Here is a 24,414-nt window from a genome sequence, read left to right on the forward strand (position 1 = left end):
CGGACTAAGATCCAAAAAACTTTCAAAACAAGCGAATAAGTAAAGCGCAACATACTAAAGTGAAGGAGAAATTTGTTAACATATGATTAGGTGGTATAAAACTCTGATATCAATAATACACATCGCCGTCGATAAGTGAAATAGATATGAAACGATGTGTTCCTGCTGTTGTTGTTTCACTTCGCAGGCCAAGTAGTCACAAGTTTTCGTAGGCTCATGCTAAAAACTAAAATCTTTGTTTAATATCTATCCTTCAACTATTTTTGTACGGAATATGGCAAATCTTCCATAAGGGCACAGGCTGAGTTTGCGCGTAATCTGAAACAATACTCTTTAGTTGCATACATTGGTTCCAAATTTACTTAAATATCTAAAAAAATCGTGCTATTTTTACATCAAATTTATAATCTCACATATTCACTAATATTTGTTTACATACTATGTATAGTATGGCCGTACAAAATTGGACTACAGTATTTAAAACTCAGCGTGCAGACGGTCATTCTAAACGTAAACAAAAGTGTATACACTATACAATATGTTGTCTGGATGTATGAATATAAATACTTTGTAAAAATTATGCTTCTTTTGTTTTTGGCATTCACCCATACTAAAATATTAAGTTTTCTCTGCAGGTGCTTAGAAGCTATTCGTAGCGCAAGTAGGCCGATATGTTTCAGGCAATATTTTTGCACACTGGCAGCATTGAATTTTTTATTTCATCTACGTAAGCATATTCCACGCTTCATTTATTTTATATGCCAAATTTTATGTATTATGTTCACTTTAGTTCTTAGAGTTGCAGTTTATTTCAGTTAAGTAAACAAAAGCCTAGTATTATACTTTCCGTTAGCATAAATTATGATATGCGTTTATAGCAATTTTCAAACAAATAAATTTTCCGACCGCTACAAAGCATTAACGGCTTTTAGTATGTATCAGCGAAATTAATTTTAGTCTTATATGCCTACCATAAATATTTGTTTATTATTTGCAACGTGTTGAAATAGTGAGCATAAAGTATTTGTTAAACTAACGGTTATTTGTAATACTTTAAGCTAACCGAAATATAAGTATATCGAGTTATACATAATATTAATAATCAAGATGACGAGAGAAGCCCACCTTTACCTTGCGCTTCTTGTTCTTTATTGGTGAAGAAACTGCTTACCGTTTTTCTTTTTCTCTATGTGGAGGCAATTGGAGACACCATATGTAGCCAGATCCATCTTCACTTGATCTTTCCAACGGAGTTTTCGAATACTTTCCGAACTGGAGCGTTTTCATCCATTCAGGCGACATGACCTAATCAACGTAGCCGCTGTCAATCGATTTGCTAAACTATGTCGGTGTCGTCGTAAATCTCGTACAGTTCATCGCTACATCGACTCCGGTTATTGCCGTTGCGAATGTGCAAAGGACCTAAATCTTCCGGAGAACATTTCTCTCGAAAACTCATAACGTCGACGCATCTGTTGTTGTCATCGTTCATGCCTCTGCACTATATAGCAAGACGAGAATAATGAGTGACTTATAGAGTTTGGTTTTTGTCCGTCGAGAGAGGACTTTACTTCTCAATTGCCTACATAGTCCGAAGTAGCACCTGTTGGCAAGAGTTATCCTGCGTTGGATTTCCAGGCTGACATTGTTGGTGGTGTTTATATTGGTTCCAAGATAAACGAAATTATCTTCGAATTCGAAGTTATGACTGCCAACAATGACGTGGGAGCCTAATCGCGAGCATGACAACTGATTGTTTGTTGACAGGAGATATTTCGTCTTGCCTTCGTTCACTACTAGACCCATTTGCTTCACTTCCTTATGGAAGCCGATGGTATCAATATCATCGGCGTACGCCAACAGTTGTACATTCTTATAAAGGATTGTATCTTCTCAATTCAGTTCTGCAGCTCGAATTACTTTTTCCAACAGTAGATTGAATAAGGTGCACGATAGGGCGGCTTGTGTGAAACCTCATTTGATATCGAACGGCTCTGAAAGTTCTTTCCCGATCCTGATGAAGCTTTTGGTATTGCTCAACGCAAGTTTACACAGCCATATTAGTTTTGCGAGGTTACTAAGTTCAGACATCACGACATAATGGCAGCTACTTTTCGTGCTGTCGAAAGCAGCTTTGAAATCGACGAAGAAATGGTGTGTGTTGATCATCTGCCAAATGTGTTTTCCAAGATTCGATGCACGGTGAATATCTGGCCAGTTGTTGATTTTTTTGGCCTGAATCCACACTGAATAGCACCAATCAGTTTGTTGACGGTGGGCTTTCATCTTTCACACAATACGCTCCATACAATCTTATATGCGATGTTGATGAGGCTTATCCCACGGTAGGCGGCGGTGATGTCAACCTTTACTCTTACGAGGAAATCGTAATCCTTAATATGTTTGCAATGGTCGTCATCAAAAGGGGTGATCTCTCATCCGAGGCTGATTTCTTCATTTTATTGGGGGTCCGGAACCCAGCACACAACTCTGGGGAGGGATGAGTTGCCTTCTAACTTTAGCTCGCCTTCAAACGGATGTTTTTTTGCTACCGAGGTGATACTTGGTCTATGACAGGAGGTCGTGAGCTGCTTGAGCCATATTTAAAATAATCGTTACGGGCAACTCGCAAATGAATAGCGCACAGACAACTTTCTTCACTCGCGTGAACTTCCTCACATGACTTCATTGTCCTTATGGTACAGTGCGAAATATACATAGTTTAAATGGGCCTACGCCTACGACTATACGCCACGCCTACTTCGCACACTACACTACACACCAATTTTAAATGCAATTTGATTCATTTAGTTTCCAGTACCTATGTAATTCGAAAGAGAATGGTAATATCAAAATAAAGTTCGGCTGAAGGCTTCGTAGCCATTGCTGCGTTTATGTATTTATATAATAAAACCCTTTTTTGTTATATGAATTATTATAAAAAAACAAAAAAAAAATAAAATAAAGTTTTGAACAAGTTTTTTTATTCAAAGTAGTTTCCTTGTGCTTCAATACAGCGTTTAGTCCAGTCAATTAGCATTTCAAATGAGTGTTTAAGGTCATTTTTCGGAATGCTCTTGAGAATATCGGTCGTCGCCTTTTGGATAGCTGAAATGTCCTGAAACCAGTATCCTTTCATCGGCAAATGAAGTTTTCCAAATAGGTAAAAATCACAGGCTGCCAAATCAGGTGAGTAGGGTGAGTGATTAATGGCTAATATGGAGTTTTTTGTCAAAAAATCAGTGACAAGCGTCGACCGATGACACGGCGCATTATCGTGCAACAGGCGCCAGGACCCTGCCTCACGGTATTGTGGTCGAGCACGACGAATGCGTGACAAAAGACGCTTCATAACACCAAGGTAAAACACAGCCTTAATCGTTTGGCCAGGTGGGACGAACTCTCGGTGTACAATACCCTCGGAATCGTAAAAACCAATCAGCATTGTCTTTATTTTTGACTTCTGAAGACGACCGACTTCCGATCGTCACAGAGGTCCTCACGACCTTCTTGGAATCGCTTAAACCACTCACGCACATTACTACGGGATACGGACTGATCACCATAAACTTTTTTCATCATTTGAAATGTTTCAGTAAACGTTTTCCCAAGTTTAAAACAAAATTTAATATTTGCTCATTGTTCAAAATGCATTTTACGACCGATGACCAAAAGCTGCTGTCACTTTTTGATCGATAACATCGATTGTAGTTATCCAATTGTCTTAAAATTTTTACGAAATGTCAACAAGAGATCAAACTTTTTATTTCATATACCCACCAATAGGTGGCGCCACCAGAAACAGTTATATTTAAAAAGTTCTGTTTCTTTTGCCGCAGACCTTGTATATTGCTCAATATTTAAAATATCTAATGATATTCAGAGCACCTATTTCTATGTTAATGAAATGTTGTAATGGCAAAAATGGATAACATCGGACCAATATTATCGATAGTCTCACTTATCTAATATAAGAGTGTCAAAGCTCCACTTGGCTCTATACCGAAATATCTGTCAATATGCAAGATATCTTCGCAAACTTATGCAAGGGCATATATTGGTTTAACGCCGAAAAGTTTTGGAATCGTTCCATGAATGGGTTTCTCTAATCTAGTAGCAGACATTCCGCCGAATATGTCGTTCAGCGGGCGCGTTGTCTTCATAAAATTGCGTGGAAATATGCTTTCTTCTTCTTTATCTGATGTTCTCTAGTGTACTAAAAATACGAACATCAATTAAAGAACTCAAACAGAGCACTTGTCACAACAATTCAAATGTCTTTCTGAGCTCACTTTGTATATGTACACATATGTACATAAGTATGCTAATATAAATATTATATGCATACCTACTAGTATGTGGAGACTGAACTGAAGCATGTTATAAAGCAGTCAGTGGCTAGTTGGTTGCGCGGGGGCAATTTGAGACGACATTAAAGTGACCACTTGTCACATTGAGATGCATACAAACATACCTATTACAATATATATATGTATGTGTGTAAATATGTATGGATGAATGTTTAACTATGTATTCGGCAATTTGGATCGCTTTAGATTAAGTAGTCGCACATGAAACCCCGCTCGCCCAGCTGCGCCGGCTTGTCAATTGAAGCGCATAGGCCACAATTCAATAGACAGCACTTCATATGAAGAAAAAAAATTGAAGCAAACACCAAATATGAACCAGCCGGAGCGCCAAGACGTTTGAAATGTATAACACAGATTGTGGCAGGAAATGTGCGTGGAGCGTTTAGAAACAAGTGTGGTTGGCGGAAGAGTGAGGAAGTAACGCCATATGGAAAATCTCACATGACGCCATGCCACAAGTGAACTTATTGAAAATTTACCATAAAAAAGAAAAATTGAACGCAAAAATGTTTGTATGTAGATATGTATGTATGTATGTATGTATGTACACAACAGAAAGGCAAGAAGAGCAAAGCAATAAAGAGAGCACGCCCAAAAATAAGCAAACGTAAATAAATACAAATTTAGGCTTTCGAAAACTGTAATTAACAGCTAGTCAAGGATAATCGTAAAATATATACAGATTTTTGTTGGATATATTCGAAAATTATATTTCAATTGATCATAAATAAGTGTGAGCAAATTTTAGCTGCTTATTGAAAGTTGATATGCGTTACTTATAAAATGTGTAGCTTTTCTATGCAATTTACTATTATACCATTCACATTTATACAGCTATTTCGCAAAACTGAACAAAAAAAAGAGTTATCGGATCTTGTTTTCGTTTGGAAAATGCTCTTAAATTAACTAAACCAATTTTTTGTGAGCTAAGCTAACTGGTTTTAATATTGATACAAAAAACCCTAACTGTAAACGCGAATTTTGAAACTGAGTTTCTGTACACTTGTCTACAACTGAAATGTCCAGAAAAATCGGTGGAAGTAGAAGTCAAGGAAGTCTACAAGTGTGGGAAATAATACATGATTCTCTGCTTCCCTGAGGATAAAAAAGATGAACTGCTGCACTATTTTATTAACGTATATAATAAATTCCAATTTCCTATGGAAGTGGAATGTGAACGTCGAATTGGGTTTCTCGACCCCACCGTGAATGATGGAGGATGGCAGTTTGAGGACAAACTGGTATTGTAAACCAACAAGTGCTTGACGATTATATCTCCAGTCACACGACAGTAAGAAAAGGGAAAATAGTTAGAGGCATCTTAAAAAGAAGCAATTGTCCAATTAAATTCATCGACATGTGTATTGAAAGATTTAAAACAAGACAATGCATCGAGAGGAATAAGAATGAGAAAACAAAATTTTACTACATCAAATTTCGTTTTATAAAATCTTTGGCCATAAAAATGTCAAAATGTTTTGAAGAAACTGAGTGGAGACCTATTCACAAGACTCTAACTTTAAGTTCAAAAATGGATGTAGTTGGAACTAGCGTATAAATGATTCATATATATCTAGAAAACACAATAAATCTCAAAACGGACAAGAATATCTATGGATTACTCAATAAGTGTAGATATATAAACAAATAACGTCAGTCTTGATTCAAAATAACTCTAATTTTTATTTTTTTTTTTTAATTTCTCGTATATTGAACTTCACATATTTTTAACGCACACAATTACCGTTATATGCGGTATAAAGTTAACTGGCAGTTCGAAGTTCTTTCTATTAGGTATAAGGGAATTAGCAAGTTAAAAAAAATGTGGTTTAGCGCTGAATTAAAATGGAAGTGGGCTGAACCTCATATGCCAAATATAATGAATTTCGATCCTCTGGTTGAAGTTTTCCACATTAAGTCATGTATGAGGAGATTTGAAACCCAGGTGACTGTCTGTCTGCCCCTCCGTCCGTGCAAGCTTTAACTTGAGTAAGATCTTGATCTTGAAAAAAAATTGTATGTATGTTCCTTATTAAACAAAAAAGTACCAGTACGTAGATGGGCGTAATCGCGCAAAACACAGCATTAGTCAGAAAGTTATAAAATGCTATAACTTAGCACTCAATTAAAATATAGAACTGTAATTTGACACAGGGGATCGCAGCATCAAGTGACAGCAGTGGGCTTTTTTAAAAAAGTGGGCGTGTCCCGCCATCTATTTGGTTTAATACAAATATGTCAGAAAGAATCTTATCCTGACAATAGTGTTTCCGTGTGTGAAAAATGGGTTGAATCGGGTAAATACTTCCCTGTGCCACCACATATCTAGTATAAAGATTTCGAAGTTCCAGGTGATTTTATGCCGCATATATCGGCCAATAAATGAGTTATCCCAATGAAAATGAGGGAGCGCGTTTTACTAATAACAGTGTAGCTTTATGCCTCAAAAAGATAAAATTGGGCGAAAACTTGACCTTACCTTCATATAACTAATATCAGGATTTTCGAAGATCTGGCTGCGTTTGCTATCATTGGTAATTGTATGACAAGTACCTAAATGAAACCTAGGGAGTATTTTTTAGTGTGTGTTAATAGTATGTTGTACCAGCAAAAATGGGCAAAATCCGGTCAATACTAAAGTCGATACTTATTATAAAGTTTTGCCAGCAACTGAATTGATTTCCGGGTCTTTGATCTTTGCAAGTTGTAAGAGTATAAAATGTTCGGTAGCACCCCGAACTTTGCCCTTCCTTACTTCTTGTTGTTATTTTTATTTTTTAATGTTTTATGGAAATTTTGTTGAAAAGCAGTTGAGCGCCACTGCGTATGTGTAATATTTGGTAATATCAAATATTCCGAATGTATGTGCATATGTATGTATGTATATATAAGTATACAAATACCAGTATCAAAAGCAATCGTATGAGCAACAATAATACACACAAACCACGAAAAAATACACAAACAGACATACATATGTACGTAAACAAACGCGGCCGCCGACAACTTGGAGGTGCGATGAGCAATGCCAGCACGACATGAATGGTATTTAAGAATATATATTAGCGAAAATAGCGACCTGAACACACACGCTCTCACTGAGCAAACAATTGGCAATGGTGAGCAGGCAACAGGCAACGCGCGGCAGTCGCCGCCAAAAAAGCTGGCCAATGTACAAATAAACAAAACCCACATAAGCGAGCGCCCATGTACATCTGTATATACCTGCCTACACACATTCTCAAATAGGCAGTCGCTTACTGTTCACCACTAGATTGATCTGCTACAGCCACACATCCCAACCTGGATGCTGGAGCTGTTTGTTTACTGTCTGCTGCCTGTTCAAGTTGTTGCTACATTTTTGGGGCTTTGCCGTAGAAACCCACCGTCATAGCGGCTCACTTTCAGTTTCGTCGCGTACGCGTGAGGTATTGAGCGGTTTCAGTTTGCAAAGCACTTGTGTACCGGATGCAGAGGAAACACAAACCGAAAGATTTTCTAAGAAAGTGCAAAATACCAAGAAATATTCAAATATTCTAAAGCAAAAAGTTAACAAAAATACGCCAAAATTTTAATATTATCCGCGCAACGTCGCATAACAACTGTGTGTTCATGTGTTTTAAAAATAGATATTAAATATTAATTAATTCATAAGCACAAACGACGCGTGTCATCAGCAATCAGTGCTCGCAAAAAACACAAAGCCATACATATGTCTGGCAATTCATTTCGTATACTTAGTGAAAATAGCAAACTTGTCGTATTCTAGCGCTTGTGCGTGGCATTCTGTGCAACCTCGCATTTCGCTGTGTGGAAGTGTGTGTGAAAAACTATAGCAGTGCATTCCGTTAAAGTGTGCAAATCAGAGTTTTTCCTGCAAAGCGGAAATTCTTAATTCCTGCAGTTAAACACAAAGCGAACAGCAAAGCTTTGAGATGCATTCCACGGCATGCAGTGCGTCAGCTTTAAACTCGACGAACTCTACGAGCACATCATCGCCAAATACGTAAGCTTGCATTGTTCAAATCTTAACTACTTAGTTAGTGTTCGTTTTGCATTTTCGTGTGGAATAAAGTGTGAGCAAGCATAAATGCCAACGGATAAAAATTTAATGAATGCATGTGGAAAAATCTCAGAAATATATAACGCAGAAAGAGTTAGTTCACCTATGTACCGCACTGAACTCAACACTGTGGATTAGATTTCAGCAATAAGTCAACAAAATGTGTCTCATTTTACATCTTACAAAGACAGTATAATAGTTTTGCTCATATAACGGTTATTGGTAACACCACAAAATATTTGAAATAAAGAATGGAGTATAAATATATAAAATTGGGATGAATAGACAAATTAATTTCCACCTGTCCATCCTCTCAAGGTCTCAAAGTACCTCTCATAGCATTTGAAGCTCTGTGGCGGTATTGTGTGCCTATATGGAATCAGAGCATTAATTAATGCAACTTTTCCGAAACCAGGAAATACTATAACTCAGCCACTCTATAAGCTACCAAACCAGAGTAACAAGGGTGTGACTTTGTTGCTTTGATTGAGATGTCATATATTATAGGCTATTGTTGGCGAAGTTTAGCTCAATACATACCATATTCTCAAAAAAGACGAGATCGAATTACAAACACGTCTGTCTCTCACTTCAGTCATTTTGAAATCCTATCAAATTATTTACAAAAAAAAATAGTATCACCAGCGGGTAACATTTCATGGACTTCATGTTAATAGTCGACATCTGTTCATAGTTGTCATATCTAGCCCCCATTTTTATGAACACATCCATCAATATTTAAGGGGGTATTCTGGTCTAGAAGCATATATTTCAGGTAATTTTTAAAGTGTCGTAAAAAAAAAGGCAATTAATATTTTTACTATCCATTTTTTTATTAGTTATTTGTTAATTTTAGAAGATAAACAGAAAAAAATTAAAAACTGAAAAAAGTAAAAAATTTCAAAAATTATGAGCTGACGAAATGGGGGGTCTCTAAAAATTTCCACGTGACCATACCCATGAGTTCAACCCTCCTAGTTATCTGAAACAAAAACAAAAAAGATTATTATTCTAGAATAATGTCGCAATGGCCGGAACTACGGAAAAGTGGGAAACAATTTTTTTCAGAAAATGGCGACTGCCTGAAAAAAAGGTTTTTTTGATGACTTTTTCTGACTATTTCGAATTTTTTAAAAATAATAAAAATAAAAATTTGGCTAGTTCCCATAAAGAAGACTCTATAAAAATTTCAAGTAAATCGGTCCAGTAGAACCTGAGAAATCGTAGATATCGTTCCGAAAAAGTCAGTTTTGAGAAAAACGCCTTTAAAGTTTCGCGTAAAGTCGTTTGTTCGATTAGTTCTGGCCGAACCAGTTTGGATGCCGGGTCAGAAAAATGCCTATATCTCCGAAAATAGTTTGAATTTTGAAAAATTCACTTGTACACATATTCATGAATAGTTAATCTTTGAAAATATAAAAAAAATTTCGATTTTTTTAAACTTATAGACCAGAATACCCCCTTAAAATATCCTAACGAGACTGAGTGGGAGACATTTCTCACAGTTGTCAGATTTACTTCCAATCGCCTATTTAAAGTACAAAGATTTTCGGTTGATTTTGTCCCTTGTACCTTGGTACTAAGTGAGGAAAATATATAGCATTATGAGGTGATTAACTTAAATTATCAATGCTTGGCCAAAAAGTGTTTAATTTTAATGAGATTGATTTCAAAATAAATACTTTTAATATGGGAGTGGAGATATTTACATGAATAAAGTTAAGTTAGCACATTTCCTACATATGTACATATGTATAGTATAAATGAATATGACACTATTAGGTTTACGATTATGGTAGTTTAATGTTTTTTTATTTTTCACGACCTTGAAATATTTCACAAAGCTTTCAATCTTGAGAGTTTCGTGAGTATCTAATTACAACAGCACTCGAACTTAGGCCTTTTTCACTTATTTTATTTAATTAGCAAAAAGAGAAAACTTTTGTGAGAAAGCTGACTTTTTAATCGAATAGAATGTTGCTAGTTTCACCTGAAAAAAAAAATGGCAACAATAGTTTGGAAAAAAATAAATCATTTGCAGAATCTTAAAAAAAGAACTTTGGTGCTATTGTCACACGAGCAGTGAGTTGATTTAGCCATATCCATTTGTCTTTCCGCCTGGATTATTGTCTATGGCAATGTTTGCAATCTCCAATGAAATTGTTCAGATCGGATTGCTATTGCAAATGGCTGATATACAAACTGACTGTTAAAAACTAAGTTCTTCTAAGGAATATTTTTAAATTGTAAAGGTTATTATAGCTTAAGTCTTGTTTAGAAATGTAATATAATTGCAATTTTTCACAACTTTCGACGTGGTTTATCTCAGTAACAGTTCATTGATGAACTTAACTCAATTTTTGACGAAGAAGCTGCATTAAGATGTCGATCGGTAAAAAAGGCTCGTGCGGATTGGAGAAGTGTTAAAATATACGATAGCGATACTTCGAAACACATCTATGAAATCGTGACAAGATGAAACGTGGATTTACGCGTATGCGCGCGAAAGTAAGTAGCAGACGACAAAATGGGTGTTACAAGATGAGCCGATTCCAATAGAATTTCTTCGCGAAGCACTCCCAAGAAAATGGTTACCTGCTTTTTTTTGGAACAACGGGACATATCTCAACCATATCACTAGAGCAATGAGGAACAGTTAATTTTGAGTGGTACATATCCTTATGTCTGTCAGTTGTCTTTCAAGAAAATAGGAAAACCACCGCCGAGGACGATTACTATTCTGCACTACAATGCTAGCTTTCACACAACAGCATTTTTGAGCACTCAACACTTCGATTTGATGGACATCCTCCGTGAATAGTCTAACTTGGTACCGAATGGCTTCTTTTTATTTCCGTTCGTTAAAAATAAACGCCTTTCGACACCTGAAGATGCAGCTTATGGTTCAGAACGCATACCTCATTCAGAATGGCAAAAGTGCTTCGAAAATTGATTCAAACTCATGCTAAAGTATATATCGTCACCTGAAATGCAAAATAACGTAACAACATTTTCGGAAATTTACAGTGACATGAATGAAACAGGAAATAAAATGGAACCCGTGTGAAAAAAATTTAGAATTTGTTAAAACTGGTTTACATCTGAGCGCAGAACCTGAAAATGTTTGACATACATATGTAATATTATGTATATAATTTGAAGTAGTAAATCGTAATCAATAAGACACTCAATTTCGATTTTTTTGATGATACGTTATTTTGCATTTCAGAACACGTAGAGATCATAAAGTAGAATATTTTGAAAAACAATAAAGCAATTTTTTTCTTTTTTTTTGTTCTTGGATCCCGAAATATAAAAGGCAATTTTCATAAAAGCTAGATACGCCTTCCTCACTGACTACGTTAGCCATCTTGTGTTGTCGCTCTACTTCTGTTTCGTATTTGCACGCAGAAGTGCGACTACGCCGAAACAAAAAATGTGAGCAATATTGTGTATAAAATATATAAAAATATATTTTTAATTGTACTAAAATACATTAAAAACAGGGTATACTAGTTTTATCAAGATATTTTGCTATGTTACAATTGTAATATCTGCTTCATAGCTCTCTTTCAAGAGTTTACTGTGAGAGACCACTTTTCAAGTGCAAATAGAGTGAAAAGTACATGCAACAATTTAATCGACAATGAATAATCTCAAATTCTGTAGACACTTATCCAGCAGTAGATATCCGCTTGCTTATTTGTTTATACGCTTGTGGTTCCGTGTTAAGTGTGTAAAGCATGTGGGAATTGACTTCATCAGATCTGATCTGAATGGTTCTCTGCAGTCAAGTGGCGGTGACGTGATGCTTAGTAATTCATATGTAAACAAAATGTGAAGCTAGTATAAATTTACAAACACCCACATAAGCATGTATCTAAGGATAGAAGTATACCCAGCAAGAGTTTTGTGAAGAAGTTGATATGCAAGACACCTTTTGGGAGTTCAAAATTCAAATGGAGATTTGCATATACTTATAAAATAAAATGTTAAACATATTTGGATGGAATCAAGCTACATTGAGATTTGTCAACAAATTGTTGAGAAAGAAAAACATTAAAATCTATAATTTGTTTTTGTACCGAGTGATAAAGTTTTGTATGCAGTTTCACTTCATTAACTTGGTTATTTTAACATCAACTTTGATCTCGATGTAAAATCGATCTAATGACGCACATTAATGCTGTTCATTAATTTTTTTATTGTGGTCGAGGTAGTCCTTGAATTATGTCCATCTGATTCCCAAATACTGGAAAAAAACTTGATGATCGGCTACTACATTTTCGGGCGCTTTGAACTACTTTCACTGGGCCACAACATAACAAACCTGTACTCTGCCTTTAGGTTAGGTTAGATTATACTGTCACGCTATTCATAGACGAACTAGTCCTTAGTAATGCCAGATAAAGGTTCCATTTAATTTGAGCTGAAGTATTCGTAATACAGGAGCTCCATGCTTTTTGCGAACTTTGAGTGCGATTTATTACCTAATTTTAATAATCAAGGTACTAGAACTGTGTAGTTCATACATAGATACATATCTAAGGCGAGTTCTAGATAAGACTGGACAGAAGAATAGGAGGTGCTTCAGCCTCTCCCTCATGCTTACTGTTCGCATGTGATGAAAGAGAATTGTGATCTGTCATTAGGCCAATAACCAAGTTGCAGTCCTTTCGAACTTTCGTGTTTTTCTTTGCCGTGCTTGCCAACGATGTTGATGATCCTACATATAGTTGCATAAGACCCATCTTACCTCGTTGCGTCTATCAGCCCTTTCGGAAATTTCATTGTGCACCGTTTTTTACTGATTTATGTATTTCCTGTACTAGTTTGGTAGCACTTTTCGCAATCTCACTAGCTATTTGGTTCCCGGAATTCCTTTGTAATCTGGAACCTTGTATATGGTATATTTATGTATATATGTATTATCCGGCAGCACTACATCGTACTCGGTCATTAAAACAGATTCAGATTCTCTGTGCAATGTACCGATAGGAAGAAATCCTGAAAAAGAAGAAATCGAAGAATCGAAAAAAGCGGTTCTCATTTTCGTATCTCGCCATTAACTCATCTCCATCCACCTTATCTTGTTATTAATAACATGGCATATAACATTTAATATTACAAAACTTAGTACCGAATAATTTTCACAACTTTAGTAACCACCATTTGATCAAATCACCCGTTCGTCACTCAACTTAAGACTTACTGTAGCCATCTTCATTTCTCCACTGAGTTGGACTGCATATCCGCTGGATGCACCTTCAATAACACGCCTACATATAGCAAACAATTGTCAAAGAGGAGGAATAGAATGGCTTATGTACATACGAGTATACATACATATATAGATTCTATTCTATACGGGCCTATTTTCGTAAGTGGATCTGCACTTGTTGTCTTGTTTAGTTAAGGAAATTTATTGAAATACATACATACATACGGACAGTTTTGTATAGAAATGTGCGTTGAAAATATTTATTACTGTGAGTACTTGCTATGTTTTGGTTATGCCTTAGTGAATTTTCCAAATGTTCTTTTTGTGCATAAGAGATATGTGCGTACATGTGTATATACATATCTCTTGTTTCGAAATAAAATGTATAGACGGGTGTTTCAGTATAAAAATGTGGAACAAAGTTCCGAAAATAGGCACATAAATTATGGTCTAATGAGTTTGGAATTTATGTGTTTAACTGGATGCCTGAGGCATACTAGCATATACATAAGTTCTTACGCACTTGCATATGGAGTGTAACATGTGTCTTCAGCCATCTGCTTAACCTTCACTGATCGCGCCGATCGAAAATCGGCTCGCCAAAAACCATAACGTACTTTAATTGCTGTCTAAATTATGTTAGTGCTTTTTTGGCAGAGACCCTGACGCTACTCTTACATAATCATTTATTTGTTTGGCTGCGTCTGCTGTCGTTTCTAATGGGCCGTAAGCTTTGGCAGTTCATAAGTTAATCATAATGAAGTCGTACATCCTCGTGTTGGCGAGGGAACCCATCAAATAAATTAGCTCAATGACAAGTTCAATTATTTCGCTTGTGACCTTATTAAACTGTTGATGCTGTCTAAGTTTAAAAGCTTTTCTTGTTGTTTTTATTCTTAATTCTTTTCGTTGTTTTTTTGTTTAAGAGATCATATTGCATAACACCATTCCCCATATGGCACACAACTTTGCAGACGGTATACTTCCACACCCTGTTCTCGCTAAGCCACTTAATATTAAGTATAAATAATCTCTTTCTTGCCCTTGAAAAGTTGTTGCGTGCCGTCTATAAGATGTATTGTCATGCTTACGTATTGCATATGTCAATTATAGATGCATACATATTCACCTATCTCTATGTATGGCTTGTATTTCAATATTTTAATGATCGTTTCGCCGCCCACTACTCACTCATTGTCAAACCTCAAGCGTGTATAATACATAAACATATGTAGGAATATATGTAAATGTATGTGTACCATGTTTAAGACAAATGCGAAATATTAGCGATTAAATTCTCATTTGGTAATTTGAATACTGAATTTCGTACATTAGATACGATCGAGTACTTAAAAGAGTATTCAAATTTGAAATTGTTTAAGAGGTCTGCTCGTTAAGTGGTGAGACTGCATCATTCATCGTAGACTGAAAAGAATTAGCTCATTGAAATGAAATATTAGCTGTTTTCGATTCGCCATTTCTCTGTTCGCTTATGCTCTCTTGTCAAAAGAATCGCATGAAGAAGCAGCAATAAAATTTGCGGGTTGACTCGTGCAAAAGACTATACGGATACCTTACTAAAAGGGGGAGCCTGCTTTAGAGGCTTCAAAAAATCTATATTTTCAAGGTTTTTTTTTGGAAAGGAAAGAAATGTCTGATTGAAATGAAACATTTAGGATATATTTTTATATATTTTTTCTCAAATTTTTTTATTATTATACATTAGATATTCTTCATGTTTGAAAAAATTTACGGAGGCGCCTCGAGTGTGCAATTTCTGTGTGGCGGGCAAGATGCAGGTCGCAATTTTCATCTGAAACAAAAAAAAACAAAAGAAATTTTTAATTTTCAGTAGTGTAATTCCTAAGTGAACCAAGAAAATTCAACAAAAAGTGAAAAATTCAATAATTTTTCGTAGATTAAAAAAAAATGCATTTAAAAAAATTTACTTTAAATCGTTTAAAAACCGGATTAGTGTTAACTTTATTAAGGTATTTTAGGTTCACCTAGAAGATAATTTAATTCCAAATACAACGCATTTTGATTCGTTTCGATAGGACGTTTACTTTTTTTCTATCCCGCCTGCCAATTAGAAAAATCGTAAAAATGAAAAACCGAGAAATCGCGTGTCAAAGTTTTCGCTTTCTGCCCAATCGCTCATATACATATCTGCTAGACGCTCGGTCACTATTTCCCTTCTAGCTCCGAAAATATTTCGAATTCCCATCTAAAACTTTGGGGACATATTCTTATATTATTTTTAAAAAGATTTAAGCAAAATAATCGATTTTTTGAAGCTTCTAAAGCAGGCTCCCCCTAAAGTGGCGTAGTCACTATGTTCAGTGCCACCAAATTGGTTTTGCATATTTAACTATTTTACTATTATGAATGGTTCAAATGACAAATGGAAATACAAATTTTTACTTTTATACTCTCGCAACATGTTGCTACAGCGTATAATCGTTTGTTACTACATATTGCAAGAGCTTAAAAATACTGTTTAATACCCACCAACTTGAAACCAGCGTATTGAAATAATTATTTTCGAAAGAAGCTTAATTAGATTATCGTTTTATTATTACATTTAATCGTTTATGTATTCATATTAACCCAATTATGTATGTAATTTGTTAGCAAAAGGTGATGTCACTGCCAACCATAAATCAATTGTGTGTCCGTTGTGCTTATTGTTCAATTTGAAAAACTAAATGCTCGATATTCACACAGCCAATCGCTGCTGATCAGCACGATCAGCACAATTGTTCTTTCGATCGTAACGAAACCATAAAACAGCAATTAATAAAATATGCATGCAAGCAAACATAGCAAACATAGCAAAAATAACACGTAGGCATCAATGAGCGGAAATTCACACACCATTTAGATTGGGCAAATTAAAATTTAGCAAAATAAGCAATAATTAAATGCATCAAGAATATCAATAAAACATAGAAATTTATTATATACTTACATATGTATTCGAGTATATATAGTACATAAGCATCGCCGTTGATAGCGGTTTTGAAAACCCAACGTGTCATAAGTTTTCAAGTTTTAAGTTATGCCAGCGTATTTCTTTACTTCATAACGAACCATAATTATTTATATTTAAACAATTGTCCAAGAGAAAAATAAACAAACAAATAAAAAAAATTTTAAAAAGTTGAAAACTGCACGCTATTAATTAAAAATTACTATGGACGCTTTTAAACTTCTTGTGCAAAACATTCTTTCGAAACCATCATCGGGAAAGAGGAAAAAAAAAGTGACTGATGGTTGAATTCATTCTGAAAGCTATAAACCTATATGCTATGTTTACGCAAAACTTCCCTCATGGTTGTGAAGGCTATGATTCCCCAGTAGAGTTACTACCGAAAAACAATGTTGGACCTTTAAGATATACGAAAATTCCCATAAGATCTAATACCGCTCAAACTTTATTAAGCTCATACTGGTATAATTGCATCCATTGGTATATAGTGGAATTTATGAGTGACTGCAAGTGAATGACTTTACTGCCTAACCGCCCATGCAAACATGTTTATACATTTAATTTAAATATTCGCTTTTTGCAAATATACAAACATACATATGTATGTATGTAAATAAATGGCAAAACTTTTGGCCATTTTGTGGATTATTGTATACAGTGTTCCATATTTGATTATAGAGCAGCACTTGCAAAGCTCCTAAGAGTTTCAATGGTCCAACGACAAAACGCAAGCAAACACCGGGAAACCAAATCGATTCCAATCAGATGAAATTGAGCAAATACGCTACAGTTATCTGATAAAATGAAACTAGAGCTGATGGAGTACTCCAGACAAGGGTCAACCATCTATTCTCCACATTAATTGCGACCAGTCCGCGTAGAAACTCACTGCACACCTACTCCAACGTCTTCACCCCGTCGATAAATCCCTCGCAGGTGTGTGAGAAGGAACCGTCAGGGGAAGGTTCTGTGATGCAGTGATCCAAATTGGAAAGAATTATGGTTTCATAGAGCCAAAGACCCACTTTTGGTGAGAGACCCCACCTCTTTCCAAATGCTCCCGTAGTACAAAATAAGGCGACAGAAGCCTTCCCCACTCTCTCCTCGATCTTTTGCTTTCATAAGAGCTTCCTATCAAGAATAAGCTCCAAGTTCTTCACCCGATCCACTGATTGGATGATTGAAGAGTAACGTCACCGATTTTTTGTCTCCTAGTAAATAAAACACAAGCTCAGTTTTATTGGGATTTTTGGCTAATCCATTTTTCTCTGCCCACTTGATAAACACATTTAGATACGCTTGGGTAAGATCGAAAGTATTCACGAATTTTCGTTTTACCAAAAGAGCTACATCCTACTACTAGTATCCAAAGCGGAGTTCCTCTACTTACTTTCCGATGCTCCCGTTCTCATCTCCATTCCACCAGAACCGTTCTGTCGCCAAGGAGACTATATATAATATGCTTGAGATTAGCTTCGATCCCAAACATTTTAAGATCTCCCATTAACTCCTCCGGCCTTACGTAGTTGAAGACCGCTGCGATATAAGGAAATGTACTACAGCAAGCTTTAAGGTATAAGGGCTGCCTCTAGCCATGACACTACTAAGTGCAAGGTAATGTCGACCGACCTGCCTTTGCTGTAGATATGCTGAGATCTTAGTAACCCATTCGAAGCAATTCTACTCCTCAAAGAAAGGAGGAGAGACTGATAGGTCTTAAGTCTTTGGCAGTGACATGAGAACTTTTATCGGCCTTCGAGACGAACGCCACTCTAACTTGCCACCATGTCGCCGAAATGTTTTCGTAGATGGGGGTCAACCAACTGTGTTTCACGCTGAAGTTGTGCAGATATAATGCTGTGGGATCCCAAAGACTAGCATGTTTTTAAAGAATAAATAGTTTTCAAGGACAGACCCATATACATAACTGAAGATTTCGACGCGCTCATCGATCGCGATGGTAGATAGCCTTCGACTTGGCACTACAGGAAGATCTGATCGAAACTTCATTTCGTAAACGTCCCAGTCCGTGTTTCTAAAGTGTCTATATGGTTATCTGACCGAATCTGCTCTGTCCAAAATTAGAAAGGGAATGGTCATTAAGAACCGTCATTCAGAGATTAAGGGAGCTATTTCCTTTGATCTCAAAGTGAGGTCAACGATTTCTTCACTGCCTGCCGTTACGAAATTAGAGGAGCTTCCCCGCTTCTTAATATAGAGATCTTTCACTACAAACGTCTGAACATATTTACCAAAATTTATTGAATGAAGTCACTGACCTTTTGCCAATTTGTAGTTTACTTTCAGCCAGATGTTAGCAATTTTGCGATTAATTGATATATATACATAAACTATATACAAATACTTGTGGATATTTGTCTTAAAACAAAAACGAAAATTATAAAAATATTAGATAGTACTTTATTTACAGTGGAATTCAAAAATGATGTTAGGTATCCATCATCACCTAAAATGCAAAATAACTTAACATCACTTTTCACCATTTTCAGGAGAAGGCAAAAACAAACGAGTGAAAATCATGTACTTGATGATTTTTATTTAGAATTATGGCCAAAACTTTGGTATCTCTGAGCGGAAAAGCTTATATCTTACTTTGTACATCTACCGCATACACTTCGTTTCACTTGAATAGGTACATACATATTTTATTTTTATACCCTAAACAGGGTATATTAAGTTTGTCATGAAGTTTGTAAATTGTAGTCTCCGAAGAAAATGTTCAGATCGGATTACTATAGCATATAGCTGCCATACAAACTGAACACATAATTACGAAAAGAAATGCACCTGTGAAGGGTATATTAGCTTCAGTGCAGCCGAAGTTAACGTTTTTTTCTTGTTATATAATAAGTTGTCAAAAAAGTCTTGCGGTATTTTCGCTAGTTGGCGCTGAAAGCGCGTAGTTCTAGTTTTATTCGTCGCATCGGGTCATGCTATACCTTTTTGGAAAGCTCATTTCACGCGCCAACACGTGTTTGATTGATTGTCGTTTCTTTTAAGTCGTTCGTGAGTTATAGCGTCGCAAACATGGAGCAAAATAAAGAGAAAATACGGCATATTTTACAGTACTACTACGATAAAGGCAAAAATGCAGCTCAAGCCGCCAATAAAGTTTGTGCAGTTTATGGACCCGTTACAGTTTCCATTTGCACTGCACAACGATGGTTTCAACGTTTTCGTTCTGGTGCAGAGGTGGTCGAAGATGCGCCACGCTCCCGAAGGCCTGTCGTCGAAAATTGCGATAAAATCGCTGAATTGGTCGAAAGAGACCGGCATAGTAGCAGCCGTAGCATCGGTCAAGAGCTGGGCATGAATCATCAAAAATTCATTTCAATTTCAATAAAAAAAAATTCAATAAAAATACCGCAAAACTTTTTTGACAACCCATTATTAAGTTTAATGGAATAACAAATTTTTTGGAAACCAGTTGAAATAGAAAGAGAAAGATTAGATTTCAAAAAAAAAAAGAAAAAAAATTTATAAGGATCGGTTATATATTTTATTGACCATAAATATCTTCTCTAATAGGATCTAGTTGCGTTCACTGCTGCAATTGAGTGATGTCTGTGTATTACGACGTCTATCGAGTATTTGCTAATCAACAATTTAAGTCAAAATGTATAATAAACCAAATGTGATGCAGAAAGAAACGAGTTCTTTCGCGAGAAATTACATAGATTTACTGTCTGAATTCTTAATAAAAATACAACATATTGAAAATAATACATAAATACATATCTCAATGTTTATAAAGTCGCTGGCTAAAAATACCCTCGCGCGATGAACTTCACATGAGATAATTCTTATTTTGTTATATTCTCTTCATAAAGCGTGTCGTAAATATTTGAAAATACATATGTTTGAAAAACACTGGAAAAAATAATAAAAAATGCAAACATTTGCTAGAAAATTTAAAATATTTACTCATCAGTTTTATACATATACATATATACGTATATGTTCATGTGTATTTTTTGTAGTAGTTGCATCTTAATTCTCATATATTATTCAATTAAGCCAAAGAATCTGTTTTCATGATGAAAGCTCTTAGTATATTCTAGCACATACACCAAATCGCAGCCACTCTCTATAAATTATATTGCATACACACATACGTAGTTAATAATATATGATGTGTATAATATTGTTAATGCAGTATATGCTAGACATCATTACTGAGGATGGTCCCAAAATAAATGCTTCAATACATACATATAAATACTTTACTCTGTTCACAAATATTCATTTCAACAATATTCATATAAACAAGTGCTATATACCATACATATACGATATGAAGTATTCATTATTCGGTTTTAAGCGAAATAGATAACTCTTTTCCAGTACCATATTATTTAATGCCCTAGTGCTTCTATCTATTTAGTTTCACTAAAATATCTAGCTCAATATGCAACTTACGGGTGATCCGTGTAGTAATTTTTTCCATAGCCTCTTTTTGACGGTTCCCGCTTGAGTAGTGTCAAGCTTTCCAATTATTTTTATTCGGTATTGTTTGGCATTTCAAAGACTTCAAAGACTTATGCCTGAACAGTAATTGCAAATCATTCAACTTTTTTACAAAAACTCACGTTCTGTAAAGAATGTTTTTCACGCGCTTCGCTCAACATATGGTCAACATAGTCGGCCAACTGATCGTACTATTCGCAACTCTTCTCTCGAAAACTCGCAACGTCGACTCATCAGATGTTGTCATCGTCCATGTCTCTGCACCAAATATCAGGACTGGTGTGATGAGTGACTCGTAGAGTTTGGTTTTTGTACTTCGAAAGAGGACTTTACTTCTCAATTGCCTAGTCAGTCCGAAGTAGCAGCTGTTGGCAAGAGTTATTCTGCGTTGGATTTCGAGGCTGACGTTGTTGTTGGAAATTTTCGCCGAAGTTAAGACTGTTAACAATGACAAGCAAGACATATTTGGTCTTGTCCTCGTTCACGACCAGACCCGAAAAAATCGCACCATAGGGAGTCGCTTTGTCTGAAACCTCGAAGTCGAACGGCTCGGAGAAGTCTTTTCCGATCCTGACGGAGCTTTTGGTATTGCTCAGTTAACACAGCCGTATTTTTTTGCGGGGATACCAAATTCAGACATCGTGGTATAATGGCAGCTCCTTTTCGTGCTGTCAAAAGCAGCTTTTAATCGACGAACAGGTGGTTTGTGTCGATTTTCTTTTCACGGGTCTTTTCCAAGTCCGTTGACTTTACTTTTCTAACATCGTTGCTCAGGGCCTTATTAAGCGCACTCATTTAATGTGACATTTATACATATAATAGTGGCAAAATGACAACATAGATTAAATGGGCGATCCGTGGCAATATTGAAATATGTCAGCTGTTCTTAATGTAACCGTCATCATGGTTTTTACAAACGTTTATAGAAAACTCAAGTAATATAAATTATATTTAAATGTTCTTACGTTTTGAATTTTACAGCGAAGAAACAAAACGTAAGACAAGAGTAAACAGTAAATATTGTGCAATTAACTATTGTTTTGCAACAAATGTCACAATTTTGCGACATTAAATGAGTACTACTATTGTATCTCTAACGGATTACTAAATGAAAAAGGCTTAGATCCCAGCCTACGCATTAACCACGTAGAAGATATATCAATTTTAACGAGAGGAGTGTATCGTCAATCCAGCGGCGTAGCTACAATCGGGGCCAAGGATGTTCTGCCGCCCCCCTTTATCTACCTCCTGAAAGTTTCATGAGGTGGTGGAAGAACAAATTGGATTTTCGCCAGAAAAAGTTTTATTATACATTTCTTCAATGGGACTGGAAGCCTACAAGACGTTAGCGACAGCTTTAAGAATACTACTCACTATACCTGTATGAGTTGCATCTTGTGAAAAATCTTTTAGCAAACTTAAATTGATCAAATCTTACTTGAGATCGACCATGAGTCAGAGTAGACTGTCCAATCTTGCGATTCTCTCAATAGAATGTGAAACTGCTTCAACTTTAAATTACAATGATATGATTTGTGATTTTGCAGCGATCAAATCTAGGAAAGTGCATATTTAAGTTCTATCACTATTTTTAAGGGGGTATTCTACTCTAGAAGCATGAATTTCAGGTAATTTTTAAAGTTTCGTATAAAAAAGCAATTAATTTTTTTACTATCCATTTTTTATTGTGTTTTTATTGATATCTTAAGAACACAGAAAAAAAATTGTACAAAAAAATATTAAAAATTAAAATAATTAGAGGGAGGGAGAGATAGGTGTAAAAAAAAAATGGCGCATCCTGGTTGACTCATTGAACCTGACTCTCCTGGTGGTCTGAAAAAAAAATCAAAAGAAATTCTTAATCAGTAAGAATGCTGTTATAGTCTCTATTTCAGGGAACACGAAAAATTTTTTTTTGGAAAAATGGTGACTGCCGGAAAATAAAAATCATTTTTTACGCTTTTTTTGAAAATCCAGAGTTTTTTTTAAATATTAAAAAAAAAAATTTTGACACGCTGGTAGGAACGATAAAGGATTATATAAAGAAGGTTCACACAAAATTTCAAGTAAATCGGTTGTATAGAACTTATGATAATGGCGGTACCGTGTGGAAAAAGGTAGTTTCGAGAAAAACGCGTTTAAAAAATTCGATACGGCCGAACCGGGCTAGGTACTACGTCACTAAAGTAACTGTAGCTCTTAAAATAATTTTAATTTTTAAAAATCCTTTGGAGGATATGTTCTTAAGGGTCTAAACTTTAAATATATGAAAAAAATCGAATTTTTCAAAATTCTAGAGTAGAATACATCCTTAAGAAAGATATAAGACAAATTCAAAGACTGAAGAGTATTCGAGTAAAAATTAATATTTTTCATTGTTATTCAGATTATTACATTGAGAGTGTACAACCCTTTATCTTTTATAATAAATTTTGTAAAACAATTTGTTGTAGTATTTTTCTGAATATTCAAAAACAGCGAAGATCGTTTTGCCGCCCCCAAGATGTTGCGCCCGGGGCGACGGGATTATCTGACAGACTGAAAACTACATGCCTACTATAAGGAGGAACCTCAAGTACTGAAACCACTTGGTTTGAAGTTTCTAGCCATCAAAGGAGATGTCAATGCTATGGAAAAACCGGTTCCTGCAATAAAGAAATTAAAGTAAATTAAATTTAGGTACTTAAAAAATTATGGAATTATGAGTTTTTTAATGGTAAACGTTCTGCTGATACTAAAAATGTGCCGTGGTGGGTGTTATTTGTATTTAAGTTGTTAGAGGCGGAATCAAATAATCCACATGGTGATTTCTTTCCTCAAAGATGTTGCTGCAACATTTTAGATATTTTATTAAACATGAAATGTTGGACCTGCGAAAGCTCCGGCTAAAGCGAGTGTCACTTGAGACAATCCTTCAGCCCAACTGCTAAGTGTTTTCTTCCAAGCAAGAAAAAATGTCTGCTTCTGAATATTTCTTAAATACATCACAATTACAATTACATTAATGTTACGACTATGGCATTTGATTCAATACGAATTACCATGCCTTTATCTACAATAATAGGTTGTCAAAAAAGTCTTGCGGTATTTTCGCTAGTTGGCGCTGAAAGCGGGTAGTTCTAGTTTCATTCGTCGCATCGGGTCATGCTATACCTTTTTGGAAAGCTCATTTCACGCGCTAACACGTGTTTGATTAGTTGTCGTTTCTTTTAAGTCATTCGTGAGTTATAGCGTCGCAAACATGGAGCAAAATAAAGAGAAAATACGGCATATTTTACAG

At 35.5% G+C, this 24,414-nt stretch overlaps 1 protein-coding gene across 2 annotated transcripts in view; it reads left to right on the forward strand.

Moving 5' to 3' along the window:
- Window positions 1-8,041: 8,041 nt before the first annotated feature.
- LOC120774193 (scoloptoxin SSD14) overlaps window positions 8,042-24,414 on the forward strand; it is a 43,268-nt gene continuing 26,895 nt past the window's right edge. The window contains exon 1 of one of the 2 annotated variants that reach the window (XM_040103621.1): window positions 8,042-8,376. In XM_040103621.1, the coding sequence (XP_039959555.1) occupies window positions 8,306-8,376 (71 nt within the window). In that variant the 5' untranslated portion in view covers window positions 8,042-8,305. The remainder of the gene's footprint in view (window positions 8,377-24,414) is intronic. The other variant, XM_040103623.1, reaches the window with a different exon arrangement.

The sequence above is a fragment of the Bactrocera tryoni genome, chromosome 4 (genome assembly GCF_016617805.1).
Source record: "Bactrocera tryoni isolate S06 chromosome 4, CSIRO_BtryS06_freeze2, whole genome shotgun sequence".
Taxonomy (NCBI): domain Eukaryota; kingdom Metazoa; phylum Arthropoda; class Insecta; order Diptera; family Tephritidae; genus Bactrocera; species Bactrocera tryoni.